This window comes from Mustela putorius, unplaced genomic scaffold (genome assembly GCF_011764305.1).
Source record: "Mustela putorius furo isolate JIRA1106 unplaced genomic scaffold, ASM1176430v1.1 tig00003899_pilon_pilon_pilon, whole genome shotgun sequence".
Taxonomy (NCBI): Eukaryota; Metazoa; Chordata; class Mammalia; order Carnivora; family Mustelidae; genus Mustela; species Mustela putorius.
Window position 1 is genome coordinate 2,954,048 of NW_025422048.1, and position 15,633 is coordinate 2,969,680.

General features: G+C 59.4%; 1 protein-coding gene across 1 annotated transcript; it reads right to left on the reverse strand.

Annotated features, from left to right (window-relative positions):
* Positions 1–4,177: 4,177 nt before the first annotated feature.
* On the reverse strand, positions 4,178–13,264 carry LOC123388496 (melanoma-associated antigen 8-like). Its single transcript, XM_045068208.1, has 3 exons — positions 13,172–13,264; positions 5,999–6,062; positions 4,178–5,827 (listed from the first exon to the last, which is right to left on the reverse strand). The coding sequence occupies exons 2-3, from the start codon at positions 6,056–6,058 to the stop codon at positions 4,805–4,807; spliced, it is 1,083 nt and encodes a 360-aa protein (XP_044924143.1). The 5' UTR covers positions 6,059–6,062; positions 13,172–13,264; the 3' UTR covers positions 4,178–4,804.
* Between the last annotated feature and the right edge of the window lie 2,369 nt (positions 13,265–15,633).

Sequence of the window (15,633 nt, forward strand, 5' to 3'; positions counted from 1 at the left end):
GACTGACTTCATTGCTGGAAGGAGTTTCTGAAGTCGGATTTGCCTTGGAATTCATTGGGCTTTTCAAGCACCTCCTGTGTGACCAATACTTTCAAATACAGGATGGCATCTAATGTTCAAATGATTCTGTAATCTCAGCAGGGACTGCATTTAGTGTCCAGGAGACTACAACAGAGAGTTAGGTTCTATGTTGGGGGAGAGAAGGTGCTCCCTAGCTGTTCCATGGGACCGGTGATGAGCACACTAGCCGGCCAGGTTCGAGTTTGGCAAAAGAGCACATAGGGGAATACCAGGGAAAGGCTGCTGTAATTTGGGCAAGTGCTAAGTCTGGAAAAAATGCCAGTGCCTGGGCAGTCAGTTCTCAAAGAACTCTGGGGCTCAGGCAGAAGAACTCTAGTTTATTAAAGCCCACAGACAGTACCCAAATCCTGTTTGATTCTCATTGTCACCTTCCTTCCTTAGCCCAGGTTTTAGTACCTTCACATATACAAACTCTGTACTATCATTGCAAATTGTTCACAAAACTGAAAATAGTTTAAAATAAATAGTTTATTGAAAAACTTAAAAAGGACAAAAAGAAACTGAACACAACATAATGGGTAGGTTAAAAAAAAAAGAAAAGTAAACACAAGCACACAGCAGTGTGAAAAAAAAAAAAAAAAACCTTCCTGAATATTCATTACTTCTTTCCTCTGCTTTAACTCCCAAGCCCATATCATACACAAGTCTGGGTTCTTCTGTCTCATAAACATCTCCAGAATCCACTCCTTTTCTCAAGCCCTGCACCACTGCCTGAACATGGCCTCACAGATGTCTTCACTGGATTAGAGCATATGATGCCATATGTAGGTCTGCAAACACTATTTGCCCAAGAAGGGCTTTAAGACATCTGCAGTGGTGTCTGCCAGAGGGAAGGTCTGGCAAGAGTCAGGAGGAACTCAGCTCATTGCCAAGAAGACTAGCACGCAGAACAAGTTTAGCTACATCTGGAGGAAAACATCAGCTCCTCAGAGCAGAAACACAATGACTGAGAGTCCTCGGGCTGGGGAGCTCCTGTCTGATTTGCCTTGCCCTGGTTAGGACAGCTCAGGACCTGGGTGGCATGTGCCCGCATAGGAGGTTATGGCTAAAGAGCTGCATTCTAGGAATGACTCCAAGGAAATGGGTTGAAGGCCTGGGGCATGTCCTCGCTGCTACACCGCTCTACCCCTTAGAGCTGGATCTATCAGTTCCCCACAACAAGGAACATGGGAAGGTCCTGTTGGCAAAGGAAGGTCCCTGCTTCCATCTTGGAGTGCTCCACGGGCTCCAGTCCTGGGACTTGGGCCAAGAGCACCCAGTTCATGAGGTCGTCCAGGCTCCAGCTCACTTCAGCCTCCTCTGTGCTCCACTGACCCTCCCTCGCTCATCCAGATGGGATCTTTTAGGGGTGCTCCTCCTTCTACCTCTACTAAGGCAGCCAAGCCTCTGCACAGTCTATTGCCTGGGAACCTGAAGCCCCTTCTGTACGGCTGCTTTCAAAGTCCTCATTTGAATCTGGGGGTATTGGGGGTGAGTGTGGGGAGCGTCCTGGTGATGACTGCCATGATCTGCAAGTCTCTCCTCTGCTCCAATGGCCCGACTGCAGACACCAGGGTCCCAGCAGGCTCTGAGGATGGCTGACAGGAACACACGCCCTCTCTGGCTCAGCCTCAGGAAGCAAAGCATCAGCGTCACCTGCACAAGGCCACCTGCTTCATAAAGCAGTTGGGGTTACACAGGACATCTCCAAAAATAACACAGCGTTGTACACGGTCTCACGCAGTCACCGGGCGATGACTGTCACTCGCGGGCCCCGGGCACACGCGCCACCAGAGTGTTGAGTCAGCTCTAGCGGAAGCGCGGGCACGCTGAGCGGGATCCACGGCTGGGGCCTCCCAAGGAAGGATGAGTGTGAGAAGACTGAGGGGTGAGGGCTTTGCAGCGGGGAGACAGGAGGACGAGACCGCAGTCATTGCAGACCGAGGCCAGGGTCAGGACAGGCTGGGCAGTGCACGAGGCATGGGGGCTGCGGGCCGGGCCCCAGGAGGAGGACCCCCACCCCAGTTCCCACAAGGCCCACATGCAGCTGGCTGCCCGGCTCCCAAAATAGTCTCATGACGGCCCCGCGGGCACTGACGGGGTAGTCCGGGACCTGGCGGTGCAGGGGGCAGGAAGCATCCCTACAGCCCGTTTCCCGAACAGAGGCTCCTGTGGGGAAGGCCGCCCGCCCTGCGCGGAGCAGTAAGGCCCACACGTCAGGCATGACACACGCATAAGCGTCCGTGGGTCTGACACCAGAGTCTGGCTGAGGACGCGGTGCGCTCTCTGTTCTGTGCTGCCATGGCAAAGAACGGATCCAGGGTCCCTGGGGCGCCTTCGATAGGAATGCCTGTGACAAACAGGATTCTGCCACGGGAGCCTTCCTAAGTGCGAGAGGACAGGCCACGCCGTTTCCTTCTTAGCCTGGGGACAGGAGGAGCACAAGGGGGGGGGCGGCACTGGACATCGCTCTGATTCACTCTTGCGGACTACCTTTTCAGCCCAAAGCCGCTTTGCTACTTCGCTGAGGCAAAACCCCCTCATTTCTGGGAGGGGTTCCTGAGAAAGTCCAATTTGCCTTGAAAGTCTCTGCCTTTGGATGTGCCCAAAGACCAAGGGACAGGGGCTTCAAGTGCGAGATCGCACCTAATGTTCCCGAGTTGGCACACGCACGGATGTGGCTATGGTTGTTCACGACATCTCAGCGGGGCTGATCACCCTCCTCACTCCGGAGCCCCTTTCGGCACTTCCCAGGGCCATAACCTCCAAGATCTCAGTGGGCTGACAATGTTCGCTGTCCTCGGATGCACAGTCCGAAACCTCTCTAACCCGTGATTCTCTGCTCCTGTCCCGCTTTAGAAGAGGCCGGAACACGGGCACGCTGGCGTCTGAGGGTCTGCGCTGCTTGGGACAGCTGTCCGGTGCTATTGTGACCCCCCCCCACTCTCCCCATCTACAAATCGTTCGTTGCCCTGACAGATCACAGACGCGGGGTTCGAGTGGAACGACAGAGAAGCGAAGCACACCGAGCTCCCTGCCTGTGCACCTCCGGGAGGACAGATCGTGCCCAAATGGGTGAGGGTGGCGCAGGGGGTCCAGACCAGCTGCGTGCAAGGAACCCAAAGGTCCCCAGGAACAGGAAGAGACCACCTCGATGCCTCTTTTCAGCTTCTCTCCCATGCAGACCTCTGAGCTTCAACCATTTCTGCCCACGAACACCCAGCCACTCTTCAGGACTGGCGGCAGACAACTCCGGGGAGTCCCGATAATTTCTCCTGGCCGAGGAGCCAGCGAAGGCTCCGCCGGTCCGGGGGGAACAGGGCTGTCCGGGACGTGCGCATTCCCCGCTGTCGTCCACAGAACGTTCGTGGTGAAGGTGGGAATAAAGCCCCTGAACCTTCACTGTGTTCAAATACCCTGTGACGGGGCCCGGCACGCTGTACCTTCAGGCCACAGACACTCGGCCTTCTCCACGGCCCAATGCAAACTGCTCCCGGCGTTTATCCATTTAAGACATCTGTCCCGCCCCAAAAGCACCCGATGCCCAAAGAGGGCCACTGTCACCACCCAGCTTCCCCGTGACCGGCAGCACAGAAGCGATCATGGGGCCCCTCTAGTCACAGCCCTGCCGCCCGGGCTGGGTCAGGGGCATTTCCAGGGCCGTCGTCGCCTCGGGAGCAACACCCCCTCACGGCTTCCGCTTCATCCGCAGCTCTCAGGGCACGCCTGCCCACCTTCGTGCCACGACTGGGACGGCTACACACAGTCCCCTTTGGCTGGGACGCGTCCTGCTTCTAGCGTCCTCCGCGCTCAGCCGCAGGGCCTTCCAGACGGTAGAACTCAGCCCACGTCGAGGAATCGAGGAGCCAGTGAGCCGAGCTCCCTCTGTGCTGAGCGGACGCTTCTCCTCCTTTCTTGAAAGAACCAAGCCAGGGCAGGAGCCCCGTGTGTGTGCCTCTGCCATGGACACCATGACAGCCAGCGGGGCATCAGAGGCAAGAACCCACACGCTTATCGTCCCCCGTTCCTGACCCCCTTCCCCTTCCTATTCCGTTCTTTCGCCTTCCCAACCCACCCCGAGGCCAAGCCCTGTGATTCTGGCCCAGAGCCCAAACAGGAGGCAAGGTGTCTAGGCTGGTTTCTAGGACACGGCAAAAATCCTTTTTGCTGAAAGATATTTTATGTGTTTATTTATTCGAGAAACAGCACACAGAGAGGGAGAGGGAGAAACAGGCCGACTGAGCAGGGAGCCCGATGTGGGGTTATATCACAAGATCCTGAGATCCTGACCTGAGCTGAAGGCAGATGCGGAACCAACGGAGTCCCCCAGACGGCCCCGGGACATGACAAAACTCGTAACTATTGAACTGGGTCAGGACAAACGCTGTGTTGGGGGATGTCACGCACACACTCAGCCACTGAAGCCAATGAAACCTCCTACGCCAAGGAACCCACTGGAGAGCTCACCAGGGACACCGAGCTCTGAACTTGGGAGGCATCGCAGGGAACCGCCCTCCACATCCCCAAAGGAGGCTCTTTGCCCTGCATTTTCCCCCAAACCTCCCTGGCCCTGCACTGCTTCGAAATCCCAGGGCTCTCTCTTCACACACACACACACACACACACACACACACACACCCCAACAGGGAAGAACCAAGAAACAGCCTCACTTCGTGCCCGGAACCCCCAGGACAATCTGCCCACCCCGCCAGGGCCCGGACCGCACCACAGCCACCCCTGGGGCTCAGGCCCTCCCTTCCTCGTGGCTCACAGCCTCTTCAGAGGGGACCAGGGAGGAAACCGGCAGCCCGGGATAGACCCGCAGCAAATACTCCAGCACCTGCAACCTGCTGGTTTCCGCGTGGGCCCTGGGACCCCACAGGAACTCGTAACGGGCAGGGTCACTGCCGGGCACCTGCTGGTACTCCAGGTACCCTTCCTGCACCCAGATGTTGGTCAGGAGCTCCCGGGGCTCCCCGTAGATGATGTGCTCCTCGCCGGCATACACCCCCATGACCCCCAGCGCTTCCCACACCACCTCCTCGGGGGCACGGTCGCCCTCCAGGAGGATCACCGCCAGGAGCACCACCAGGAGGCCGGTCTTGGGCGGGCCCTGCTCACCACTCAGCATCGCATCGCAGGTGAGGCCCAGGACAGGGACCAGGACGTAGGAGTGCTCGGTGGGGTCTACTTCCTTCACCTCCACGCCGAACACCAGCCGCATGCACTCGGACGCCTGGCCCAGCATTCCGGGGAAGGCGTCCTGCTCATCCTCGCCGACGATCGCCAGCATCTCCGCCTGGCTGGCCGGCTCCTTGGTGAGATACTTGAGGAGCAGGAACCCCACCAGGTCAGCTGTCTTCTCCTGGAGTATGTCAGAGCGCCTGGGCTCGGCTTCTTCGGACTCCTCCCCGGTGCTGGACCCCTCCTCATCTGAGCTGCTGGAGCCCTGGTCGGGCGGGCTCCAGGCAGTGGCTGCCATGGCCGCGGGCAAGGGGCAGGCCATCTGAGGGCTCTGGGATGGACTCGGGGTCCCCGCAGCAGACCCCTCCTCCTGGGGGCCCAGAGACAGGGCCGAGCAAGAGAGGGAAGGGACGCTGGACTGGGAGGAGGCAGAGGCGGAGGAGGGAGGTAGGGTCTCCTCTCCTCCGGCCCCGCACTGCTGTGCCTCCTCCAGGCCCTGTCCCGGTCCTGGACCGGGGTCTTCCTCCAGCTTCCACAGCTCACTCCTCTGACCCAGGGGCATGGCGATGGTGTCGGGCTGAACCTGAAGACACATGTGGGTGGCTTCTCAGGGTGCAGCCCATCCGGCAGAGGCCCGGATGTCCCAGAGCTGACAGTGGGCTGCGTCGCCCATGGGTGCCCAGGGGTGCCCTCTGGGTTGGGACCCTGGCGCCAGGCTCACAGCAAGTACCTCACCTTGACCACTGGCACTCACCTGCACCGTGATCTCAGGGACTCCTGCCTCACACCGAGGGCTCAACAGCTGCTTCTCCATACCCCTAGGGGAGAAAAGGAGAAGACACCTCAGGGGACACACTTAGAGCACAGCCCCGGGGCCCGGGGCACACAGGAGGGCTGGGCTGGACTCCTGAGTCTGCCACCCGTCCAGGCTGGGCCGTCCCCTCCTTGGCCTCTCAGGAGACTTCTTCCCCCTGCCAGGACCTAAGCCCCACGCCCCTTGGCCCAGAGGCCAAAGGGTCCCAGCAAGACCATGCGGCCCTGAGCCTCCACGGAAGGAAAGCGAGGGGGTCACATCTGGACCGGCCTGCATCAGGTCTACAGGGCTCGTCACGGATCTCCAGGAATGGCTAAATGTGGGCTTCCGTCTATATCAGATGGGTGCGACCCCTCTGTCTATACGTTGACCCCAGGAAGGCTGGGAAAACTCCCGGTGTTGACTGGAGGCCACCTTCCTGGTGTCGAGGCCTCATCTCATGGAGAAGCCAGAAGGAAAAGCGAGGAGAAGAACTCAGTCTGCCCACCGATGCCCCGTCTCCCCACTGTCCCCCCGGATCCTGCTGTGGAGGCAGCTCCTCGTTTCTCACTTCCACCCCTGCCTCCTCCACTGACCTGAGTACAGACCCTCCCCTCCCAGAGCCCAGGGAATTGGGGATGAAGAGAGGCTCAGCCCGATAGACCCAGCCTGGGTTCTCAGGACGGTCAGGTAGAGCTGGCCAGATTTCTGGGCCATCCCCTCCTCGTCCCAAGGGGGTCCTCGTTCCTGTCTCGGGGGTCCCCACATTGACTCTTGCTGTACCAGGGCCTCCTGTGTGTCTCCCAGGTGGGCTTCCTCAGATGACCCGACTCTGTCCTCTCCCAGCATGGCCCTCGCCTCCCTGAGAGCTCCCAGAGGACGGTGAGGAGCCACCACGTCCATGTCCGAGGGTCCGTCCCCCACCGTCAGCTTCCAGCAAGATCCCAAAGGGCTGGCAGTGCGGACTGACCCCTCTGTCCTGGGATGGGGATGCCCTCGGGGTCCCGGGAGGCTAATCCTCCTTCTGGTCAGGGCCTGGTCTTCCACCCACCCCCAACCTGAGATAGAGGCCATGTGCCCCTCGGCCCGAGACCTCACTCCCCGAGGTCTCTCCACCTTCCAGCCCATGAGACAAGTGAGCATGCCTGCCACCTTGGGCCACCGCTGACCAGTCCTCCCTGGGCTGCCAACAGGGCACGGCCGGACTCCGGGCCACTGGCTCCTTTGTTGAGAAGGTAGGATCCGGTACGGCCAGTCCTGCCCCAGGGTCCTCATCCTCTCTCCCAGAAGGACCTGAGACCCTCCTCCTCATACCATGCTCCTCTCGCTCTCTCTCTCTCTCACACACACACACAGACACAAACACACGCACGAGCCCTCCACACCCCAGGCCGTGTTCCTTCTCACCACAGCCCACAGTCTCTCACACCCAGATGTGGACATCAGGACAGGCATGGGCTCCTCCTACACTGGGGCCTCCTCTCCGAATTGAACATGCTGGGGACCGGGATGCCTCAGTCCTCCCTCTGGTCCTCTCCTTCCACCACAGAAGGCCCACGGACCGCCCGGGAGGTCCTGAAGCCCGATGCTTCCACCCAGACCCGCGTCTCTGGGAGACTTGGTGGGAATGCAGGGCTCCCCCGATGTGATCATCTGTCCCTGGGGCCTCCTGGAACCAAACGTGGTCTCTGTCCCCGATCCTGCAGTCCTCCTTGTAGGCCTCGCCTTCCCCCCAGGCACACACGGTCCATCTCCCCCCTCACGCGTTCTTGAGGCGGTGCTCCATCCTTGTGACCACCGGTCCTCAGAGGCCCTGAGTCGGCAGTGGCCACCCACGGCGTGGGATCGCCCACCCCAGGAGCCTCCCGTGGCTGAACCAAGCCGCGGTCCCGCGGGCTCCCTGGGGACTCCCTCAGGTCTTCTCGCCTCGAGCCCTCGCGGGTCCCGGGCCTCTCCTGTCTGCTGTCCCGGGGCCGGGGCTCCCACACCAAGGCCATCGCTCCCCTGAGCCCACTGGCTCAAGCCTGTGACCACGATGTGCAGCGGCAAAGCCCAAGACTTCCCAGGGCTGACCGCGGGGGCTGAGATGGGGCGTCCGGGTCTCTCGGGCCTTCTTCCCCTTTCCAACGGGGCTCCCTGGTGCCTATGCCTTTGTGTGCTGTACCGCCCGTGGATCGACTCCTGGACCCCAGCGCATCCAGCATCCGGGAGACCCAGCTGGGCGAGTGAGGTACACAAACACGCACATACGAACACAAATGAGGAGTCCGTGTCCTACACTAAGACGTCTAGGGGCTGCCTCTGGGTTGGGGTCCAGGGTCCCTCAGACCTCCCTCTGCCTCCTCGCCGTGAAGCCCAGCACGGCCTGGGCTGCCCCCTGCCCCTCTGAGCATCAGGGCCTTCTGCCAAGGTCCCCAGTGTCTGTGAGACCCGGATGCGGAAGTCCGGACTCGCCATGTGCTCCCATCCCCCTCCCGGAAATTCCCTGACTGACTCTGGGCTCGGGTCCAGGGTCCCTCAGTCCTCCCTCTGCATCCTCGCCGTGAAGCCCAGCAGCACCTGCCCCCACGTGTTTGCCCACGCGAGGGAGGCCCTCTTCCTTGTGCAGAGGTCCCCAGTCATTAGAGAAAGCCTGAGGCGCGAGTCCCACCCTAGGGGATAGGAGACCCCATCCTGCCAGATGCCTTTCTAAACTGACCCTGGGAACCCAATGCTGTGAGGTCCCCCCTGTCCCGCCTCAGGGTTCATACCTTGAATCCCATTCGCGGCTTAGCCCTCCCTGTGACGCCCTGAGATCGGCTCCTTACACCAGGCGCTTTATCCCCGAGAGACCCGGATGTGGAAGTCCGGACTCGCCACGTGCTCCCATCCCCCACCACGGACCTTCCCTGCCTGACTCTGGGTTGCTCACTGTAAAGCCCAGCAGGACCGGTGCCCTCCCCTCTGCCCACCCGAGGGAGGCCCTTTTCCTTCTGCCAAGGTCCCCAGTCCCTAGAGAAACCCTGAGGCTCGAGTCCCACCCTAGAGCATAGGAGACCCCATCCTGCCAGATGCCTTTCTAAACTGACCCTGGGAACCCAATGCTGTGAGGTCCCCCCTGTCCCGCCTCAGGGTTCATACCTTGAAACACATTCGCGCCTGAGCCCTCCCCTCTGACGCCCTGAGATCGGCTCCTTACGCCAGGCGCTTTATCCCCGAGAGACCCGGATGCGGAAGTCTGGATACACCATGTGCTCCCATCCCCCACCACGGACCTTCCCTGCCTGACTCTGAGCTGGGGTCCTGGGGCCCTCAGTCCTCCCGCTGTACCCTCACCGAGAAGCCCAGTATGACCTGCGCCCGCCCCTCTGCCCGCCTGAGGAAGGCCCTGCTCCTTCCACCCAGGCTCCGAGTCTCTCCGGAGGCCCCGAGGCCCCAGTCAGGCCACCGGACCACTTATCCCATCCCCCCCGGGGGGACTTCCCGGAATGGCCTTGGGAGCCGATGTGGGAGAGGTCCCCTCTGGCCTCCCTCAGGCTTCATACCTTGAATCACATTCGCGCCTGAGCCCTCCCCTCGGAGGCCCTGAGATTGGCTCCTTACACCAGGCGCTTTATCCCCGAGAGACCCGGATGCGGAAGTCCGGACTCGCCACGTGCTCCCATCCCCCACCACGGACCTTCCCTGACTGACTCTGGGCTGGGGTCCTGGATCCCTCAATCCTCCTACATCCTCACCATAAAACTCAGCAAGGCCTTCTCCCGCCCCTCTACCCCACTGAGGGAGGCCCCACTCCTTCTGCCAAGGCCCCCAGTGTCTCTGAGACCCGGATGCACCAGTCCCACCCCAGAGGCTACTAGTCCCCATCCCCCTCAGGTGCCTTTCCAGACTGACACTAGGGCCTGAATGCTGTGAGATCCCCCCTGTCCTGCCTCAGGGTTCATACCTTGAATCCCATTCGCGCCTGAGCCCTCCCCTCTGACGCCCTGAGATCGGCTCCTTACACCAGGCGCTTTATCCCCGAGAGACCCGGATGCGGAAGTCGGACTCGCCACGGGCTCCCATCCCCCACCATGGACCTTCCCTGCCTGACTCTGGGCTGGGGTCCTGGGGCCCTCAGTCCTCCCGCTGTACCCTCACCGAGAAGCCCAGTATGACCTGCGCCCGCCCCTCTGCCCGCCTGAGGAAGGCCCTGCTCCTTCCACCCAGGCTCCGAGTCTCTCCGGAGGCCCCGAGGCCCCAGTCAGGCCACCGGACCACTTATCCCATCCCCCCCGGGGGGACTTCCCGGAATGGCCTTGGGAGCCGATGTGGGAGAGGTCCCCTCTGGCCTCCCTCAGGCTTCATACCTTGAATCACATTCGCGCCTGAGCCTCCCCTCTGACGCCCTGAGATCGGCTCCTTACACCAGGCGCTTTATCCCCGAGAGACCCGGATGCGGAAGTCCGGACTCGCCACGTGCTCCCATCCCCCACCACGGACCTTCCCTGCCTGACTCTGGGTTGCTCACTGTAAAGCCCAGCAGGACCGGTGCCCTCCCCTCTGCCCACCCGAGGGAGGCCCTTTTCCTTCTGCCAAGGTCCCCAGTCCCTAGAGAAACCCTGAGGCTCGAGTCCCACCCTAGAGCATAGGAGACCCCATCCCGCCCAGATGCCTTTCTCAACTGACCCTGGGAACCCAATGCTGTGAGGTCCCCCCTGTCCTGCCTCAGGGTTCATACCTTGAATCCCATTCGCGCCTGAGCCCTCCCCTCTGACGCCCTGAGATCGGCTCCTTACACCAGGCGCTTTATCCCCGAGAGACCCGGATGCAGAAGTCCGGACTCGCCACGTGCTCCCATCCCCCACGACGGACCTCGCATGACTGACTCTGGGCTGGGGTCCAGGGTCCCTCAGTCCTCCCTCTGCACCCTCACCGAGAAGCCCAGCACTACCGGCGCCCGCCCCTCTGCCCGCCTGAGGGAGGCCCTGCTCCTTCCACCAAGGCTCTCAGACTCCCCGGAGGACTGGAGGCTCCACTCAGGCCACTGGACAACTTGTCCCCATCCCGCCCGGGGGACTTACCGGAATGGCCTTGGGAGCCCACGTCGGAGATGTCCCTTCTAGACACCCTAGGAGTTCATACCTTGAATCCCATTCGCGGCTGAGCCCTCCCGCTGAGGACCTGAGATGGGCTCCTTACACCAGGCCCTTTATCCCCGAGAGACCCGGATGCGGAAGTCCGGACTCGCCACGTGCTCCCATCCCCCACCACAGACCTTCCCTGACTGACTCTGGGCTGGGGCCCTGGGTCCCTCAATCCTCCTACATCCTCACCATAAAACTCAGCAAGGCCTTCTCCCGCCCCCTACCCCCCCCCAGAAGCCCCGCTCCCTCTGCCAAAGCCCACAATCACTAGAGAAAGCGTGACGCATCCGCCCCACCCCAGGGGCTACAAGTCCCCATCCCACGCAGGTCCATTTCTAGACTGGCCCTGGAGACCCAATTCTGTGAGGTCCTTACTGTCCTGCCTTTGGTTTCGTACCTTGAATCACAGTCCCTTCTGAGGCCTCCCCTCTGAAGACCTGAGATCTCCTTACACTAGGCCCTTCGTCACTCAGAGACCCGGATGCGGAAGTCCGGACTCGCCACGTGCTCCCATCCCCCACCACGGACCTTCCCTGACTGACTCCGGGCTGGGGTCCAGGCTCCCTTAGTCCTCCCTCTGCATGCTCAACGTGAAGCCCAGTCGGACCTATGCCCTCCCCTCTCCCCGCCGAGCCAGGACCTTCTGCCAACGTCCCCAGTCACTAGAGAAACCCGGATGCACCTATCCCAGCCTAGGGCATAGGAGACCTCATCCTGCCAGATGCCTTTCTAAACTGACCCTGGGAACCCAATTCTGTGAGATCCCCCCTGTCCTGCCTCAGGGTTCATACCTTGAATCGCATCCGCGCCTGAGCCCTCCCCTCTGACGCCCTGAGATCGGCTCCTTACGCCAGGCGCTTTATCCCCGAGAGACCCGGATGCGGAAGTCTGGATACGCCATGAGCTCCCATCCCCCACCACGGACCTTCCCTGCCTGACTCTGAGCTGGGGTCCTGGATCCCTCAGTCCTCCCTCTGCACCCTCACCGAGAAGCCCAGTATGACCTGCGCCCGCCCCTCTGCCCGCCTGAGGAAGGCCCTGCTCCTTCCACCCAGGCTCCGAGTCTCTCCGGAGGCCCCGAGGCCCCAGTCAGGCCACCGGACCTCTTGTCCCATCCCCCCGGGGGGACTTCCCGGAATGGCCTTGGGAGCCGACGTGGGAGAGGTCCCCTCTGGCCTCCCTCAGGCTTCATACCTTGAATCCCATTCGCGCCTGAGCCTCCCCTCGGAGGCCCTGAGATTGGCTCCTTACACCAGGCGCTTTATCCCCGAGAGACCCGGATGCGGAAGTCCGGACTTGCCACGTGCTCCCATCCCCCACCACGGACCTTCCCTGACTGACTCTGGGCTGGGGTCCAGGCTCCCTCAATCCTCCTACACCCTCACCATGAAACAAAGCACGACCTGCGCCCGCCCCCTACCCCACTGAGGGAGGCCCCGCTCCTTCTGCCAAGGCCCCCAGTGTCTCCGAGACCCGGACGTGCCAGTCCCCACACCCTGGCCACGTGTCCCCATCCCGCCCGGGGCCTGCCCGGACTGGTCCTGGGGCCGACCTCAGTTTCGACCCCTCTGTCCTGGGCTCCCAACTCCCTCGGTCCTGCCCCCGCTCGGGCACGACCCCATCCCCCCTGACCCCCCAGGGCCTCCCTGGGCCGCGGCCTTCCTGACCCGGCATCCTCGCCCTCCGACCAAGGTCCTCAGCCCCCCGGACCCCCGAGGCACCTTTCAGCCGACGCCCCCTGTGGCCACCCTCCCCCGGGGCCCCAGGGTCGGTCCGCGGCTGGGCTGCGGTGGGGCTGCAGCCCTCGGGGCCGCCCCGATCTCCCTCAGGTGCCGACACCCGCTCCAGGGGGGGGCCTGGGCCCGTCCTTCTGGGGGACCCGTGTCCCCTGCCCTGGCCCCGGCGGGAAGGGCTCCGCCGGACGGCGCTGCCCCGGCCAGGGGGTCTCTCGGGGCTGCCGCCATGGCCCCCTGGATCCCGGGGGTCCCCCCACGACCCCCACTCGGGGCACCGTCGGGGCAGGGTCTACCTGCACGCCTGGCTGCCGGGCCTGGGCTCCTTCCCTCAGCCAACCGGACTCCGGCTTCCCGCACACAGGGCCTCGCCTCTCTCAGGCCTCGGAGGCGGAAGTCGGCGCTCGTCACATCCGGACCCCAGAGGAAGGGGTCCCCTAGGGCTGACAGCACCTCCGCGGCGATGGGTCCCGGGTGGGATTCGTGGGGGAGGGGAGGGATCATGGGCTGGGAGTGGGTGGCAGGTTCCCCGGGTGGGCGCTGCCTGGTCTCCTCCCCTGGACTCTAGCAGGCAGGGTTGGGTACCCTCACTCTGCACCATGCTGAGTCTGTTTGCCTCACACTGAGGCTTTCAGTCCCTGTGTTCCCTGGGGAGATTGGGGGGTGGGGTGGAGTATAGTTTCTCACATGCAAACGTCAAGCCAGACTTTTGTCCTGTAAATACCTGCTTGATTCTTTCTATGCTGTTAAAACCCAAGTCGGGGTACTATTCCTACTGAGATGAACACAACTCCCTCAGATTTGAAACAAGACTTAAGATACCCAGTTGAACAAGTCTATTCACTGAAGACAGACTGAAGGCAGCTATTTCAAACTTGAAAACAGAAATCTAAGGAAAGCTACATAGACACTGAAAAAAGGGTGGGAAATAGAAAATATTTCTGGTAGTACCCAATAAATGAGTGGTTTTCATAGAGGGGTTCATAAGAGAAATTTTCAGAGGGAAGTGGAATGTTACAGCTCCACAGAAACTTGAATACATCCACATTACTTTGGACAGAATTTAGGTAAAACTTATAAAAACTACTTAATGGTAAATGAAGGGTGGGAGAGAATGCAATGAACCACTAAAATGGGTGGCCTTGAGGAAAGGTTTGTTGGAAATACTCTCCCTGCTATGTGACCCACCAGAACTGAACATGAGATAGTCGGTTGCAGCTGGTTCTTTATGGATAGTAAAGAAATGTGCCTTTTCTTCAACCAATGCATCTAAGCTTCCTCAAATTCATCCCTCCAACCGCCCCCCCCCCTGATGATGCTTTGTTATGTCCAAGCTGCATCTTGGCCTCCTCAGCACCACCCCCTACCCAAGGAAAGGTCAGGATGGTTCTTGGCAATGTCTAAGGCCCTCCCCCAGGGCTACCATTGGCTAGATGATAACCTTGCTGACCAATCAAAGCCTGACTATGGCTCCTCATTGTCCTAGAAGGAGGTATACATGGACAGGCCATGTGTCCTTGATAGACCACTGGGAAATTTTGACAAGGCAAAGGTGACCAGGAAACAAAACATTCCTGTCAAAGTTATGGAACAACCAGTCCCAAGGATCAAAAGGAAAAAGAGGAAGATGCCCTCCAACTCAGGTCCAGAGACAGTGTCAGGGTAATATGACCATACCCAAGATCTTCTTCTACCTCCTTAACATCTCCCCAAGACTCCTACCCTATTCTTGCCTGGCAGTAACTTCAGAGCAAGGACAAAGACCTCAGAGCTATCTGTGAATCTCCGAGGTCTGGCCCCTGAGAAATGCCCATGGGTTTAGAGGCCAAATCTTACATCTACAGTATATGCCAATATTGATAATTAAAATCAACAAATTGTGAAAAGGTGTGTGTGTGTGGGCATGTGCATCCATGCACACGTGGTTGTACACATGAATCCTCTGAATGTGGGGAGAAAGGAAGGAAAGAAGGAAATACACAGATGTATAAAAAGAGAGGAAGGTAGGGTCCTACAGGATTGGGGGTAAGACCAGAAAGTCCACAGCAAGCCATACATGGAGAATAAAGACTGGGTGACGTCTGAGCACTGAAAAAAGTAAGAACAACATAAAAGATTATACTTTATCCCATGGGCAAGGAGGAAAAGGGCTTGTTTCTGTCTGTGTGTTTTGGGGGAACAAGGCAGAATGTTAAGAGAACTTATATATGGAGAACTTATATATGCGAGAACTTATATATGGAATCATATGGTGAGTGGCAGTGAACCCCCAGAAAGGCAGAAAAATACATCACCTCTACATCACTTATATCATAGTCATGTTCTTTCTCCTCCTCTTCCTCCTTCCCCCTTCCTCTAACTCTCCCCCTCCCCCCTCCTTTTTTTTGCATTCTACCCTATTCTATAAGCAACTAAAGGTCCTCAAAATAACCAAAAACCCTAGATTAATGAAAATCAATGATAGTACTCCCCAGCACTAAAATCATAGTCTTTGGACACGCAAATCCAATACTAATTAGATTATTTTTTGTTAAGAAACTGGAGGTAGAGTAGTAGCCTCCCAAAGGCAGGGCAACAGGAGTGGTTCACACCCAGGGCTGGCAATAAACTGCAGATAACCTTTTAAATTAAATTTTTAATTTTGAGATAATTGTAGACTCACATGCAGTCACAAATAATAAAAAGAGATTCTTTGTACCATTTAGCCAGTTCTGCTAATGATAACTTAATATAAATTGTGGTAGTATATTATTGCAAC

What these genes read in the sequence shown, in the direction of transcription:
- LOC123388496 (XM_045068208.1), bottom strand. Translation starts at nt 6,058, where the DNA reads ATGGAGAAGCAGCTGTTGAGCCCTCGGTGTGAGGCAGGAGTCCCTGAG. An exon ending in TCCCTGAGATCACGGTGCAG is followed by an intron (nt 5,828 to 5,998) that starts GTGAGTGCCAGT and finishes ATGTGTCTTCAG; the next exon opens with GTTCAGCCCGACACCATCGC.